Source organism: Mya arenaria, chromosome 4 (genome assembly GCF_026914265.1).
Source record: "Mya arenaria isolate MELC-2E11 chromosome 4, ASM2691426v1".
NCBI lineage: Eukaryota > Metazoa > Mollusca > Bivalvia > Myida > Myidae > Mya > Mya arenaria.
Genome location: NC_069125.1, coordinates 23,015,000 through 23,031,819, shown reverse-complemented (window position 1 = coordinate 23,031,819; position 16,820 = coordinate 23,015,000). Strand labels below are relative to the sequence as shown.

Genomic DNA, 16,820 nt, shown 5'->3' with positions numbered 1-16,820 from the left:
AGCCAAATGGGATAAAATGTTACTGAACGACTGGTTAGTGACAAGGCCAAATAGAATACAATGTTACTGAACGACTAGCTAGTGACAAGGCCAAATAGAATAAAATGTTACTGAACGACTGGCTAGTGACAAGACCAAATAAAATAAAATGTTACTGAACGACTGGCTAGTGACAAAGCCAAATGGGATAAAATGTTACTGAACGACTGGCTAGTGACAAGGCCAAATAGAATAAAATGTTACTGAACGACTGGCTAGTGACAAGGCCAAATGGGATAAAATGTTACTGAACGACTGGCTAGTGACAAGGCTAAATAGAATAAAATGTTACTGAACGACTGGCTAGTGACAAGGCCAAATGGGATAACATGTTACTGAACGACTGGCTAGTGACAAGGCCAAATAGAATAAAATGTTACTGAACGACTGGCTAGTGACACAGCCAAATAGAATAAAATGTTACTGAACGACTGGCTAGTGACAAAGCCAAATGGGATAAAATGTTACTGAACGACTGGCTAGTGACAAGGCCAAATAGAATAAAATGTTACTGAACGACTGGCTAGTGACAAGGCCAAATAGAATAAAATGTTACTGAACGACTGGCTAGTGACAAGGTCAAATAGAATAAAATGTTACTGAACGACTGGCTAGTGACAAAGCCATTTTCTTTTATAAAATGACGCGCAAACCTACCGCGTTACGACCATTCGCGTCAGAAATATAATCAGCAATCCTAAGTTAATCAACGTCTATAAACTGGCTGTTTCTATTTTTTTTTATTCCAGTGGACAGTCGTCCAATCACTTGAATTATGAATCGAAACTCATATAAGACAGAATCTGCCCTGTGACGTTCTGTAGTTTGAGTCAATATATTTGCGGCTAACGTTTACGAATAGAATAGAATAGTTTATTTGGATTTAAACATACAGTTCATCATCCATCAACATGATCATACACATAAACAATAGTCTATATACCATTAAGTATTACATTTATAATACATTTAGAATACATTACAAACAAATGAAATATATACAGTACTATTACTAAGGAGAACATGCATCAAAACATATTATCAAAATGAAATATTATACTTGTATCAATGATAACAAATATTCAATTTATAAGCATATAGCGTAGTTTTAAGTCTTATTTTTATGAAACATATATGATACAATAAAGCAATATCAACGAAACAACAACAACACATCATTGAGTTAACAAATTAGTTCGTATTTTACGCGCACAATTTAAGAAAGTCACTATTTTCAGAATTGTCGATTAGGTTCTCTGGTTGTACTGTAGTGTGTGAGCCGCGATCCAACAGGAATACAAAACAAAACAGTTTGATAACGTTAGCTGACGTAAGCGACTCTTAGCCTTAACTGAACTGGCATTTTCAAATTTATAAAGCCGTTTAGAAAATAAGTGACAACATCTGTTAGGATAATGATTATCTGCATGTTTCCCGATTATTACTATTTTAATACCTCTTGCATGAATTTACTTCGAACGCTCAAGTCAACCATTTTGGACGTAACAGTCAATTTTTTGACATGACGTCAAAATGTGACGTCATACAAAAACAATACAGAAAAAGTCCCAGTTGTGCACGAATTATTATGTAATGAAACAGTTAATGGTTTTACAAATTATTTTCATCGTGTAAATGCTACTTTGAGGAATTTTTTGTTGTTTCAATAAATATAATGATTTAAATGACATTATAAAAGTTTAGCAATGCACAATTTATAATTGTAACTGGGACTTATTCCAACGTGGATTGAAGTGACGGTTCTACGTCTTGACGACGTATATAAGGGCTTGTTAATAGGCAACGCGTTATTCCTGTGTTAGCTTTGGTCTTGAGAACATAAAAAGTTTTCTGGCGCGAAAACTTTTGAAAATACCAAGCTGTAATCGGAAAATTGTTGTTTTTCATGGGGTTCCAAGGTAATTTAAACAAAATAATCATACATGAATAGTTATATATGCCAAAAAGTATTTATGTTAAAAATCAGTGTCTTATATCGAAATAATCTAGGCTAATTCAAATCCAGCCTATCCAATACTCGGAAGATTGTTTCTAAATTTAGTTGAATGCAACCGTGTATGTACGCACGCGCGCGTGTATGTTACGTATTTGACCTTAACCGTATAATGTTTTGAACGCGGGATAGTTTCAAATTTAAAAAATAATCTTCTATTAATACGAACTTTTTTTAGTAATTGACACTGTTGAAGAAGTATGCCCTGAGACTGAGAGTATACAGCATTAGGCATACAATGTTTAACTACTGGTAACTGCAGGTATGGTGCTTAGCCAATCTAAAATGCCGTCCAGGCTTTTTTTTTTAATGACTACCCATCATTAAAAAAAACCTGGACGGCATTTTAGAATGACTAGTATGGTGCTATACAGATCTACAGTTATCTTCTTATTTTCCAGGTAAATACGACATCCATCGGGAATCCAATTTCCCATCAACACTCCAGGAATATGGCCATATATCCACCAAGATGGCCATGTCAACCTGGCTTATCATGCGACAGAGTCCAGAAGACCTGGAAAAACAGGGAGTGAAGAATCCAGCCAAGGATTATGCCTTCTCCCCCCAACCTGAGCCTGAAGAAGAGCTCAAGTTTGAGGTCCAGGAGTTGACTGCGGAGGAAAGTAAGTAAATGCCTATTGGCTTAGTATTGATGTTTTGAAGTATTGGACTGTATTTCAATTTATGGCATAATAGTGATTATTAATTACCAGGTTATTTCTTAAAATGGTTTGGAATTGCAGCTGTATTTTATGAAGTGATTCTATAAATGCTCACTGGAAAACGTGCATTATTTGGGTATGAAGTATTATAATGATATAATAATATTATTGAATTTTGAATAGTTAATAATACACTACATAATTAAAACTACTGAAATTGCTCACAGGGAGAAAGAAGAACAAGAAACTCTACAAGACGAACAGAAAGAACCGCCTACAGGAGGAAAAAAAATTGGCCAGGCCTGAGAGGCCCCAGAAGAAAAAGAAAGAGCCAGAGGCTGATGAGCCCAAACCTGAAGAGCCCAGACTTCTTACTCCTGAGGAAATCAGTGGTAGGTTTAGTTATTGTGACACTACCTCTGCCATACATGCCATATTTTATGGAGACCATTCAGGGCTGAAAATTCAGGGGGATTTTGGTTGTATTCAGGGGGATTTTTTTAGCAGGTGAAATTTTAAAGTATTTTTAGACGCAAGTATGAAAAAATGTATTCACTTATAGTTTGCTTTGAAAACCTACTTTTTCATTATACAGAATTATTTTATGTCATGATTTATCATATTTTTATGATACACTGTCATGCCATACTGTAATACACTTGCAGAACAAAATAAGTCATTGGAAAAATATGTTTTCGAGACAATTAAATTAAATTTACCTTCCTCCAAAGTCTTTTAAAAAATTGTGCTTAATTCTATCAGCTTTGATGACTTTCAGACAATAAGAGAATAGAATAAATATTATTAATTTCTTACTTCCAAAATAGTAATATTTCTTTGCCTTTGATAATTACTACAAATTAATTGATCACTTGTTGTAGAAGTTTCCTTTTGGCATTTCACCCTTGTGGAGTTGTTTCTTTACATTCAGTTTCAATCACATACTGTGGTTTCACTTTGTCATTATTGCCTGATGTAAAATTTCAAAAAAAAATATAAAAAAAGTTAAATTCCGGGGGATTTTTACCTCCCGCCAGGAGACCGGGGGATGGATCGAAATTCAGGGGGATTTTTCCCCCCGCCCGGGGATATGGCATGTTTGCTCTGCTTAGTTTTTGGTAACATTTGATGAACTGATCAATATCACTATTGTTTCTGAAATGAAATAATTGATTCAAGCCTTTTACTTCATTTAACTGCAACATTTGAGTGAACTCGTTTTAATATAAATAGACTGAACAAGATTTGGGTTAATGGTGCTGATAAATTCAAACTAAAAACCTAGCATAGTAAATAACAATCTATAAGTTGTAAAGTAGCGAGTAAAATGCAAAAAGTCTCAAAAGGGGAAAGAAATGACTATTGTAATGTATTGAGTTTCCAGACTGTGAGTAAATATATCAATGTGCAGTGAAATGGAACTTTTTATCATAATTTACTGGATTTTTAACACAGATATATTTGAAATAATTTAAATATAAAACTATTCAAATTGCGTTAAATTATGTGAATTTTGTGAAGATTAAATTCTGAACAATACCAGTATTTATTGGGGCTGTTTCATCAATTTATGGAAAGAGGTCCCAATGTATCAAAAATACTCATTAAAGCTAAATCTCAATGTATACACATCTTACCACATAACATCATAATTTTGTTACTGAATATTCAAAATCATATATGTTTTTACTCTTTTTTAAAGTTTATTCTCTCATTGAGTATGTTGATTAAAAATTTGGTCTAGATTCCACAGAAATATATGAACTTGAGTACAACTCATTGTTTTTTTAACAATTACTCAAGTTACTTTTAAAAAAAGAAACTAATTCTCAAACAAAAATATTTGTCAAAGATAACTAAATATCAATACTTTCTATGAGAAATATGTTTTAAAATGAGTAAAAACCTACAATAATTTAAATCATCCTATTCTTTTATGTGGTAAAAAGAGATTGAGACTGAGATTTGACTTAGGTATTTTTGTGATATTTGGGCCTGGACTTTTCATTTTTTAGACATAATGCACCAGTCAAATGTAACCACGGCCCCCCCAGGTCTGGGGAATAGCGGGGACTTTGACTTTTGGTCAAGCCAACCCCGGGTAAAATCCCCACCCTGCGGGGACAAACATATGGTAAAATCCCCGGTATACCCCCGGACCTGGGGGGGGGGGGGTGGTGGTTACAATTGACTGGTACATAATTGCTTCAAGCTCTTATATTCAAAATCATGGAAAATTGACTTACAATTGTAAACAAACACAACTAAAACATCAACACAAACAATGATTCAATTATTGTTAATTTTTTTTTTTCTATTTTTTTTTGGGGGGGGGGGGGGGGCAAATGTCTAAAAACTGGGGAAAATATACTTTTATTTCAATTGGAAGTTGGCCAAATTTTGGTAAACAGCCTAAGAAACCAAGTGTCTAAGGGACCAAACTTTACCCACTTGGCTCAAACTCCTGTGCATCTTGTCAGTCTTCAATATTTAATATTCATTATGTCTTTACAAGTAAGTTATATATATATTACTTACTTGTAAAAACATAATGAATAGTGGAAACATCTTAAGACAAAAGTGATGTTTGTTCATGCCTGCTTCGTTCCTATGTTCTAAATTTGCAACTGTAATAATTTCAGAGAAGAAAAAGGCTAAGAAAGCTGCCAGGGCAAAGAAATGGCTGGCAAGACAGGAAGAATACATTGCCAAAGCAAGAAAGAGCCACCAGGAGGCAATAGAGGCCCGCAAGAAGGCACTATGTAATAGGAGAGCAGGTGAGGAGGGTGCCATCCCTAGGTGGGAGCATGCCCCTGTCCGTGGCATTGAGACTGCTGCTGTACGTCACCACCCAGCCTCTGCTTTGGAACGGCTTGAGCCCATCAGAGGTATGAAGATATATTTTTCTTCTAATAAAATATTTCCCATTACAAGCATCATTTGTAGCCTCTTGATGTCACATTTTATTGCATTTATCATTGATTTAATTAACCTCATCTAGCAATTATTTCCATTATATTTGTATTTGCTTTAAATTCACTTTTTAGTGTATTTATTATGCAATGATTATAATATCTTCTACTTCATACTGAAAATGGAAACCATATCTTGCCTAAATTTCAGAAAACAAAAATCAAAAGAAGGCCAACAGATTGGACCGGCGCAAGATGTACATGAGGAAAGAGGAGACCACCAAGGCACCGCGTGAAAGCCACCTGAGTGCCGTGGAACGGAGGAAGCTTCATAAGCTGCAGAATGACCTAACGTGAGTTATACATGAAAATTAACAATTATACTGTACAATGACCAACAATTTGTAACATATATTAGTCATCGAAATTAGACTTGAGGATGAAGAAGCCGGAATTCTTATATTATTGCATGGCATAAATGTTTTGAACAAGCCCTGCTATATAAAATTCAGAATTTGAGTAAGCCCGAAAGACATTTTACCAGTGCAGTGCAGGGTTCGAAATTAACTTTGAGGAGCACTTGCAAAATTTTGCGAGTGCTTTTTGTGGCAACTCGCAAAATGAAAAATCAACTTGCAATTTTATTATTTGCTTTATTTCCTTATAATATTGTCTAATTAAAGTAGATATAAGACATATTATAAATATTAAAAAGTATCAATCTAGAGTGTTTGACACTTTTTACTTTGAGGGGGTGGTATATTTACCCTCCCCATCAAGTAATACCCATTTGGCGAGCACACTACAGATTTCATTGTCTATATGTATTAAAAACAATAACAATATAGATTTAAAATAAATAAAAGCAACAGTAAATGTAGTGTGGATGCTTTGGACGATAAAATATATCGAAGTCTATTCACTTTGACAGTTGGGCAGATATATTCAAAGGTTGATTGGTTTTACATATAGTGCGTGAAAGTGCTAAATTTAGCCAATGGTTGAGCTAGGTGATTATGGCATTTATGTAAAATTTTGTGGTCTAGAAAAAGCCACTCGCAGAATTTTGCGAGCTTGAATAAAAGTCTAAATTCGAACCCTGCAGTGCTTGCGGGCTTGTGTTAATATCGACCACTGAATATATATGTGAAACAATTATCAGTTAAGCTTATACTTGGACTAACAACCTTTATGTATCGGCTGCCTATAATATGCAGAATAAAGTGTTAATGAATGCTTTTTTAAACACCACAGGAAAATGTCATTATGGGACTGAAAGGGTGTCAAAGCTGTATCACATGCAAGCTGAATGAACGTTTTAACCATTTTCTTCAGCCTGCGTAGTGCCCCACCTGCACGGCTTGAGAGTTTGCCTGAAGGAAGCCCTTACGTTGCGCCTCAAGTCCTTCCTGATAAGATGGAAGCCAATCTTGTATTGGACAAGACTTTGCATATGGACGGTATGTTCAGATGGATGTTTACGTAAATATGCTAAAATTGTTAATATCTCTAAATGTATTGCAACTTGTGAGCCAAACAAACAAACACCAGATAGCCGAGCTTTCTGGCGTAATGAAACAAACACCAACAGATCCCTTCAGGGAAAAGCATGCTCGACCCTGAAGGGGTCTACTGGTCTTTATATACACTAACTTCTCTATTCTTACAGATCTTTGCTTTGCTAATTTGCATATTACCAAGTTAACATACGTACTACGAACATACTTCCGTTTTATACAGAATATTATCAACGCACATCCGCCTATAGCAGACCGATACAGTATCTAGTTCAATTTTGTACATACTTTTCTTTGGAACCAGAAATGAATCCAGGAGTGTCTTGAAACATATATGAACCATGAAATCTGAAAACACATAATTATACATGCGCTATTTCTTTGATATATTTTTCTGATTTTGATCATTTGCTTCAGATGAAACTGAACAGTCTGACCAGTACCAGCCAGTCAAAGAAAATGGGTAAGTTTTACTTTGAGATTTATTTTTCTACATGTTGATTAGAACATCTATTTTAACTTCTAGCTCATATGCATTAATAACTTCATTTATAACTCATTTATAAAGTGAAAATGTTTTTCTTGTTTCTAGTTTTTGAAATATCTAGGAGATTTATTATATACTTTTATATACCATTATATTCTTTTCCGTAGAGATAATCGAGATTATAGATTAACAGTGGCAGTTTCAAACAGTGAAATAACATTTCTATAATATTCATTGGCTTCAAATTTTAGCCCCTTATCGCTTCGAAATCATATTTAGCGTGCATAGGGCTGGGATACAATTTCAACAACCTCATTTCCAAAATGACGATAAGTTTGCATACAATTTGGCATCCTTTTCTGAAAAACTACAAGTAGATGTCAGTTTATATCCTTTTTAGGCATATAATGATTTATCCAAAGAAAAATTGTTGGCTTCAGTGTAAGATTACAAAATATTTTACCTCGTGAACATTAAAAGTAAATATTTCATGAGTTGGTGCTCACTCTATGAAATAATTGTTTCAATCTTACACTGATAAAAACTGCATGATTCGTAATGCTGAATTAATGTTTTAGCCTGTGTCTGTTTTTTGGAAGAAAAGAGTGGAGGTTTTGTCACAGCTTTGGTCACTTTGATAGTTGGCATACATGAGTACACAAACTTTAATGTTGGCATTAGCTAAAAATATGTAAACTGTTTCACATGAATCTTAGTATACATATGACCAGTCACAATATGCACATGACCAGTCACCATATACATATGACCAGTCACCATATACATATGACCAGTCACCATATTCATATGACCAGTCACCATATACATATGACCAGTCACCATATTCATATGACCAGTCACCATATACATATGACCAGTCACCATATTCATATGACCAGTCACGATATACATATGACCAGTCACAATATACATATGACCAGTCACCATATTCATATGACCAGTCACAATATACATATGACCAGTCACCATATTCATATGACCAGTCACAATATACATATGACCAGTCACCATATTCATATGACCAGTCACCATATTCATATGACCAGTCACCATATACATATGACCAGTCACGATATACATATGACCAGTCACCATATACATATGACCAGTCACGATATACATATGACCAGTCACCATATACATATGACCAGTCACGATATACATACGACCAGTCACGATATTCATATGACCAGTCACCATATACATACGACCAGTCACGATATACATATGACCAGTCACCACATACATACGACCAGTCACCATATACATATGACCAGTCATGATATTCATATGACCAGTCACCATATACATATGACCAGTCACGATATTCATATGACCAGTCACCATATACATATGACCAGTCACGATATACATATGACCAGTCACGATATTCATATGACCAGTCACCATATACATATGACCAGTCACGATATACATATGACCAGTCACGATATTCATATGACCAGTCACGATATACATATGACCAGTCACAATAAACATATGACCAGTCACAATATACACATGGGTAGCAAAGCCTATAACTCTAGCTGAGTTAATAGTTGTTGACTTGGGCACGTTTATTGAATGAGAAAAATGAATTAGTGTTGGCATCCACTTGCAGTGCTCTTTTCACACTTTCAGCCGGCCGAAACTGAAGATCCGCCACACCAAGAAGTCTAAGCAATGCAAGACGGAAGTGCTTAATGCTTTGATCACCAGTGAGAGTAAACAAGTGATGAACAAGACACCGCTGCCACCAGTTCAACCCTCAAAGGCTCGCACAAATATCAAGTGGGTCCCTATCATTGACAACAGGGAAAAGTCTGTCACATCTCCTGTACAGTTTCCTTCACCCAAAACAAGGTCAAATTCTGTGGCATTGAGGATGAAATCTACCAGAGTGTCTCGCACATCAGGTGAGAGAGAAAAGCCCTCTTCCTTTCAGGGTTCTACTCTGCAGGTTTTCAGCACTGAAACTGCTTCATCAGAACTGCTATATGTTCAAACAAGGGCTGAGTCCAGTGCAAGCTTCAGGCCAAGCACTGAAGAGAAAAGCAGGGGTGGCTCTACATCTTCAAGCAGGTATGGCTCTACAACTCCAAGCGGGCATGGCTCTGCATCTCCAAGCAGGCATGGCTCTGCATCTCCAAGCAGGCATGGCTCTACAACTCCTTATGGGCATGGCTCTACATCTCCAAGCAGGCATGGCTCTACATCTCCAAGTGGGCATGGCTCTACATCTCCAAGCAGGCATGGTATTACATCTCCAAGCAGGCATGGCTCTACATCTCCACGCAGGCATGGCTCTGCAACTCCAAACTGGCATGGCTCTACATCTCCAAGCAAGCATGGCTCTACAGCTCCTAACGGGCATGGCTCTAAATCTCAACGCAGGCATGGCTCAGCAACTCCAAACTGGCATGGCTCAGCAACTCCAAACTGGCATGGCTCTGCAACTCCTAGCAGGCATGGCTCTATATCTCCGAGCAGGCATGCCTCTACAACTCCAAGCAGGCATGGCTCTACAACTCCAAGCGGGCATGGCTCTGCATCTCCAAGCAGGCATGGCTCTACAACTCCAAGCAGACATGGCTCTACATCTCCAAGCAGGCATGGCTGTACATCTTCAAGCAGGCATGGCTCTACAAATCCAAGCAGGCATGGCTCTACATCTCCAAGCAGGCAATGCTCTACAACTCCAAGCAAGCATGGCTCTACAACTCCAAGCAAGAATGGCTCTGCAACTCCTAATGGGCATGGCTCTACAACTCCAAGCAGGGGTGGCTCTACAACCCCAAGCAGGGGTGGCTCTACAACTCCAAGCAAGAATGGCTCTACAACTCCAAGCAGGTGTGGCTCTACAACTCTTTACGGGCATGGCTCTGCAACTCCTAACGGGCATGGCTCTACATCTCCAAGCAGGAATGGCTCTACAACTCCAAGCAGGGGTGGCTCTACAACCCCAAGCAGGGGTGGCTCTACAACTCCAAGCAAGAATGGCTTTACAACTCCAAGCAGGTGTGGCTCTACAACTCTTTACAGGCATGGCTCTGCAACTCCTAACGGGCATGGCTCTACATCTCCAAGCAGGTGTGGCTCTACAACTCCAAGCAGGTGTGGCTCTACAACTCCAAGCAAGCATGGCCCTACAACTCCAAGCAGTCCTAACTCCACATCTTCAAACAGGTCTGAATTCAGAGCAAGCTCCCCAACACAGAGCAAGCCAGGCTCCCTCAGCAGGCAAAGCACGGCAAGCAGGTCAGGCTCCGCCACCAGCCCAGGTTATGTCAGAAGGCCAGACTCCATCAGCAGGCCAGACTCTGTCAGCAGGCCAAGCAAGACTGCCATAATGCCAAACTACACCAAAAGCAGGCCAGGCACCTCCAACAGGCAAGACTCTGCCAGCAGGCCAGGCAATGTATACAGGCAAGATTCAGTCAGCAGGCCAAAAGATTGCAGCAGATCAGACTCCACCGCCAGCAGGCCAAGGACTGCCAGCAAGCCAGACACTAGGAGCAAGCCAGTTACTGCCAACATCGTCAGCAGGCCAAGCACTGCCAATAGGCCAGACTCCGTCAGCAGGCCAAAAACTGCCAACCGGCCAGATTCTGTCTGCAGGTTGGGCACAGCCAGCAGGCCTAGCATCTCCAACAGCAGGCCAGGCTACACCAGCAGGCCACCCAATGCCAACAGGCCAAGCACTGCCAACAGTAGGTCAGTTTCTGTCAGTAGGCTAGGTACTGCCAGCAGATATTGCACCACCACTAGATCAATCCCTGCTGCTAGCAGACCAGTGACAGCCACTAGGCCAGGTACTGCCAAAAGGCCAATTAGCGCACCAAGCAAGCCAGGTACGGCAAGCATGCCTAGCACCACCAAGATCAGGCCAGGTATAGCCCCTTTCAGCAGGCCAAGCACTGCCACCAAGCCAGGCACTGCCAGCAGGCCAAGCACCGTCACCAGCAGTCCTAGCACAAGTGGGCTAGGCATGGCAAACAGGCCTTGCACTGCCACGTCCAGACTAGGCACTGTGAGCAGGCCAAGCTCTGCAACCAAGCAAGGCACCACCAGCAGGCCAAGCACCACCACTAAGCAAAGCCCCAGACTTGACTCTGCTGCATCTGGAAAGAGAAAAACTGTTGATGACTCCTCAAGAACTTCATCAGTATACACTTCGTAAGTGTTCACTTCCAGTTTCCTGTCTAAATAAAATAGTTTCAATATTTTTTCGTTAAAAACTATCATTCTTTTCCCTTCTAAGTTTTAGAAGAATGTTTTTTAAAGATTCTCCAAAATTTATATTTGACTTACTTGACTAGAAATTACACATTGTGGTCGGCTGTCCAAGAGAAAATAATTGCACTTTCTTTATTTTTTTAAATAGTAATTTAATATGATTCCCATTTCAGGTCGGCCAGAGCCAGCAGATATAGCCAAGATGAAGAATAGACAAAATATCTGATCTAGTTTTTGAAGAAAAACAATCATGAACATTAAAAAAAAATGATAAAACAAATCATGAGAAAACCTTTTTTTGAAAAGAACATTTTTAAATAAACCTGTCTTTATTTGGCATTTTCAAAATAAAACTTGAAATGTATTCATTTGTTGTTGTTGCTAAGGTTCAATACAGAAGTATTCAGGATTTGTGCAAAAGCAGATCATAGTGGGTCAATTGAAGTTTATTACGGTAATATATCTGTAGCCTAATTAATGTCCCAGCTGGAATTTGCTGTGCAATCTATTGCAAGATCATTTTAAAGTTTTCATTTATATGTTTAACAAAAACCTAATGTACATGTATTGACACAGCCCTTGTGTTGCGTGACAACTACCCGTAATCTTGTTGAAATGTGTACACTCAATTTGTTGATTTCTGATCCTTGATAATACGGATGAATGATGGCATCCACTATGGAACTCTTTAGTAATAGTTATCATAATATCGAGAATGATGCAATGGTGGTATAAACTGCTGAAAACAGACATCAATGTTGTTTTTCTGATGAAAATATTGAGGAACTGTGTTAACAGAAAAAAATGCTACAGAAGTAGAGGTAACCATAGTCATTAAAATAAAATCAACAATGATAACAGAACTACAAGGCAAAGCGAAAAATGTGTCTGTCAAATGTGCCATTTGCAATTTTAATGTTTAAAATGCAAACTGCAAATGAGTGAACACATACCAGTAAATTATGTCAAATTTTGACAAACTAATTGAATTCAAGGGCAACAACTCTGAATCAACTACATGGCACTTGTGAAGATATTTCTATAAACACTGCTCTGAGGTTTGGTGATAAGACTGGTAAGTGAGCAGGATATTAGTTATTTTGTTACAATTTTAACACTTCAAGGGCCAAAAATTAATGACTACAACAATCTGTCTCCAAATTTGTTGATCAAAGACTAAAAGATTACTAAATTCTTGTTCCGTAGAAGTGTGTAGAGATATAATGCTGATAATGTTTCGCAATTCAAAGTTTTTCCATAAGTTATTAGCAACGGTATAATACCTTGATAAATTATTGACAGATATCTTCTGGCTAGTTTATACGTTCCAATGATTTGTTTGGTGAATAGAAATTATTGGATAATATCTGTCCAATCAATAAACTTTTTGGAAAACATGGCAATCCATAGAATTAACTAGTTTTATAAAATTTGCTGCAGTGGCCTAACATTGCTTGTAAGTCAGACACCAGGCAAGGTCATATTTTTGTCTAATTTACAGCTCAAAGGCTTATTAAATTTGTTTAAGGTGTTTTGACCTATTAAGTTTATTGATCATAGGCTAAAGAAGATAGAGAGTGGACAAGTTCATTTTGACCATTCAAAGGTCCATAACTTGGAACTGGTGGTCTTATTTGTCATTAAATACTTCCATAACTATTTTGTTTAAAGATGCACTCTTACTCCAAAATAAGATTTACCACAATTAATACAAATGTTTGATTATACCAAAAAGGATGAATAAATGTAGAAAACAATGTTTTTTATGAAGGATATTGTGTTTTGAAAGGAAGGTGCAGCAAACATGGTATTTCTACCTTATGAGGCGATAGTAAATCACAATAAATCTTTTAGCACTCACCATTTAATATATATATATGTTTTCAGCTATTAAATACACATTACAATCTTGTTATCAGTACCTAATCAATATTTTTCATAAATGCATTATTTAGTTAAGTAGTTAAAGGTTTATCACTCAAAATTTATGTTTGTTATACATGTGATTTTGAATAAATGTGTCACAATATTTTTTTACAAACAGAAACAAAGTTCTTAAGTGACTAGAGCTTTCTTGCTAGTCATCAAGTTCATCCAAGAGATTGCAACCAAAGACATTATTACAAAGCTGGTAAGAATTGGCTACAATGGGTCCTTTGGTGTATGTATAAAAAAGTACAACTGATTTTATCAATGTTTTTTTATTTAAAAAATTATGCACTAAACAAATTTTGGCAACTTAGACATTAGCTTTGGTAAGGTTGGTCAATAGATCAGTAGCATTTCTAAACAAAATGAAACTCTGAAGCATAACAAAGCAAATTTATATGTCGAGATGAAATACAGTCATGTTATACTGGCAATGCTAGAGCTAGCTTCAAAACTTGTTAACACATTTTGGAGTTGATTTTTTTGTTCATTCTTACATACATACATGTACACTGTACAAAATGTTTAATACAGTTAAATTGATCAGTGAATTTGTGAGGAGTTCAAAATAATTATAAATAAAACAATTCAACGAAAGTGTGTTAATAGCTAGACAGTATAGTTTTTAAGGGGAGTATATAATAATATAAGCACAACAAACAGCATATCCAAATACATAAAAGGGAAACAGTTTGGGCCAAAATATGCCCATGAACATATGTTAGTATTTTCAGTGACTAGAATGTGCAAGAAAAATAATACAAGGAATCACACTCTACCGTCTATAACAGTATGACACACTGTGCATGTATTAGTCAATCCTAGAGAGGTAACACCGTATATGTTACAACTAGGGATAAAACAATGATCATGTACTGTTCAATATCAATTGTTTAAGACGTAGGCCAGCCCTAATTGATATAATAATCTATAAAAATAGAAATATATGGTAGAACAGCAGTGTTAAATTCACAATTAAGCATTGTATTTTGGTTTTGGTAATTACATATAAAAAAAACTTTCCATTAAACAACATTTTAAAGCAAAATCTCATAGCATTTTTGTATGGGTTCCATTTTAAATACAGTATGGTGTTCTCTTAAATTCCTTATGTTTAAACATTTTAATGAGTTTCTTTTTTTCTTCGAATAAATACTTTATTTATAATTGAAATTATCAGGCTAAGCCATTTATTATTTTTATTTATGATGATCAATATAGTTTTAGACCAATTTTCAATCCCCAGTTGCAGCATTCAATTCATAAATGAAAATGTAAATATTGTTCAGCAGTATGCATATTTATGTATTCTCTTTTTGTTGAGAAAACAAAATGTATAAACAAAATATGAATTTGAACAACATTTAAAGCATCACAACTTTTAACAACATTAACATCACAATTTGTAACAATACTGTACATAAAATAAACTATGATGATTATCAACAAAATATATCTTAATTTTAATAACATTTTAATATTGTATAACAAATATATTTTAACGTAAGTATCAGCCTCACTTAGCTATTTTAGACATTATTAACAATTTTCACTTTTCTTTTGATTTAAAGAAAATTTGTTAAGAATTATTATTACAGGTATAGGGGGTGTGGGATTACTAATTGAAAAATACTCTATTTCTGATGGCTACTACAATATGTACATGTTTTTACAAATCACCACAAACAATAGGGAACTTAAAATATGAAGGTTTGGTTTTCAGTTGTACTTGCTGCTGTAGGATTTACCTAAATTGCAAATTTCCTGAAACTAACTATTTTCAAAGTTCAACTTTTAAAGAGTTTTTTTTCCATATTCAGCATAAAATACCCTCTAAATAAAATGAGCCGTGCAAACTTATCTTATAAGTATAAGTCATATGATATTTATGTCAATTATTATAACAATTTTATCAAATTTAAGAACTTATAAAAAGCTAATAAATGTAACAAAAGGCATCAGAAACACAATTGTTGAATTTATAAAAATACAAAACTACACTAAATTGAAACACATAAACACAGCAAATTATCAAAATGCCGAAAAAAGGCTCATTCATTTACATGTAAAAACTTCATGGAAGATGACTAAGGCTAAGAAATAACAAGGCACCACATCGACATAACTATATTAGACTATCAATAATTATAAATAATTATATACTAAACAATAATATACTGTAAAATAAAATTTCCCGTCAAATTGATAAGCAAATAAGAAATAAAGTATTTCACAGAACCCTGCATAAGATAACTCATATTGGCCATTTAAAGTTCTAAGAACAAAAATGTAGTCATTACATAACTCCAAATGTTTGAACTTAGGGTCCAGTGTAGAAAGTTTGAAACTCCACAGTACCAAACATGATTTCACTGTTAGAAGCAGAATCAAATTTTCAACCATTCAGTTTATATTAATTTCATTTTCTTAATTAAGAATTCAATATCCTATCTCTGTTTTATACATAACACACGAGGGAGCAATGTGTCAGCAGGCATGAAATATCAAGTATGGTTGTGTGTATCCATAATGCAGGCCAATTGGACATAGTCATATCCTCTAGTTTATCAAATATCTCCTCTCTGCACTACCGGAAACAGGAGAGAGGATTGTTTGAGCAAACATGGAGATTCCAGTATAGTAGTGTGTGGCATTCTTGACAGTAGGGCATAGTTTAATTCTCTAGTATGTCAGAAACCTCTGCCCTACAGTGCCAGACACAGAAGGAAGGAGTGTGCGAACAGATGTGGAAAAGGAGGTGCCGGGACGAAAGTGTGTAGCCGTGCTTGAAGACTGTAGGGCATATGCTGATCTAGTCATCTCCGGCCTCACCATGGGCACTGGAGGTTTGACACGCTTGGAGATGGCTCGGATCAGATCGCGGGCATGCTTCAAATTGTAGGCTGGAAAAGGACAAGGAGTTGGTGAATTACAGCTTTTGAAAAGTTTTCATTTGTGCAATAAAATGTTCATATAATCTTGATTGGCACAATCTATGAG

General features: G+C 36.3%; 2 protein-coding genes across 9 annotated transcripts in view; one reads left to right on the top strand and one right to left on the bottom strand.

Moving 5' to 3' along the window:
* Positions 1-1,945: 1,945 nt before the first annotated feature.
* On the top strand, positions 1,946-12,255 carry LOC128230699 (mucin-4-like). Its single transcript, XM_052943142.1, has 9 exons — positions 1,946-1,958; positions 2,455-2,679; positions 2,946-3,110; positions 5,361-5,606; positions 5,842-5,983; positions 6,966-7,090; positions 7,565-7,610; positions 9,297-11,831; positions 12,065-12,255. The coding sequence occupies exons 1-9, from the start codon at positions 1,946-1,948 to the stop codon at positions 12,102-12,104; spliced, it is 3,537 nt and encodes a 1,178-aa protein (XP_052799102.1). The 3' UTR covers positions 12,105-12,255.
* Positions 12,256-14,073: 1,818 nt separating this feature from the next.
* Positions 14,074-16,820, bottom strand: part of LOC128231667 (uncharacterized) — a 39,074-nt gene continuing 36,327 nt past the window's right edge. For all 8 annotated transcript variants that reach the window (XM_052944722.1, XM_052944726.1, XM_052944727.1 and 5 more), the window contains one exon: positions 14,074-16,723. In XM_052944722.1, coding sequence (XP_052800682.1) covers positions 16,503-16,723 — 221 coding nt within the window. In that variant the 3' untranslated portion in view covers positions 14,074-16,502. The remainder of the gene's footprint in view (positions 16,724-16,820) is intronic.

Excerpts from the sequence above, each read along its gene's own strand:
- LOC128230699 (XM_052943142.1), top strand. Across the intron at positions 5,984-6,965 it reads AAGCTGCAGAATGACCTAAC|CCTGCGTAGTGCCCCACCTG; the intron begins GTGAGTTATACA and ends CATTTTCTTCAG. Across the intron at positions 11,832-12,064 it reads ACTTCATCAGTATACACTTC|GTCGGCCAGAGCCAGCAGAT; the intron begins GTAAGTGTTCAC and ends TTCCCATTTCAG.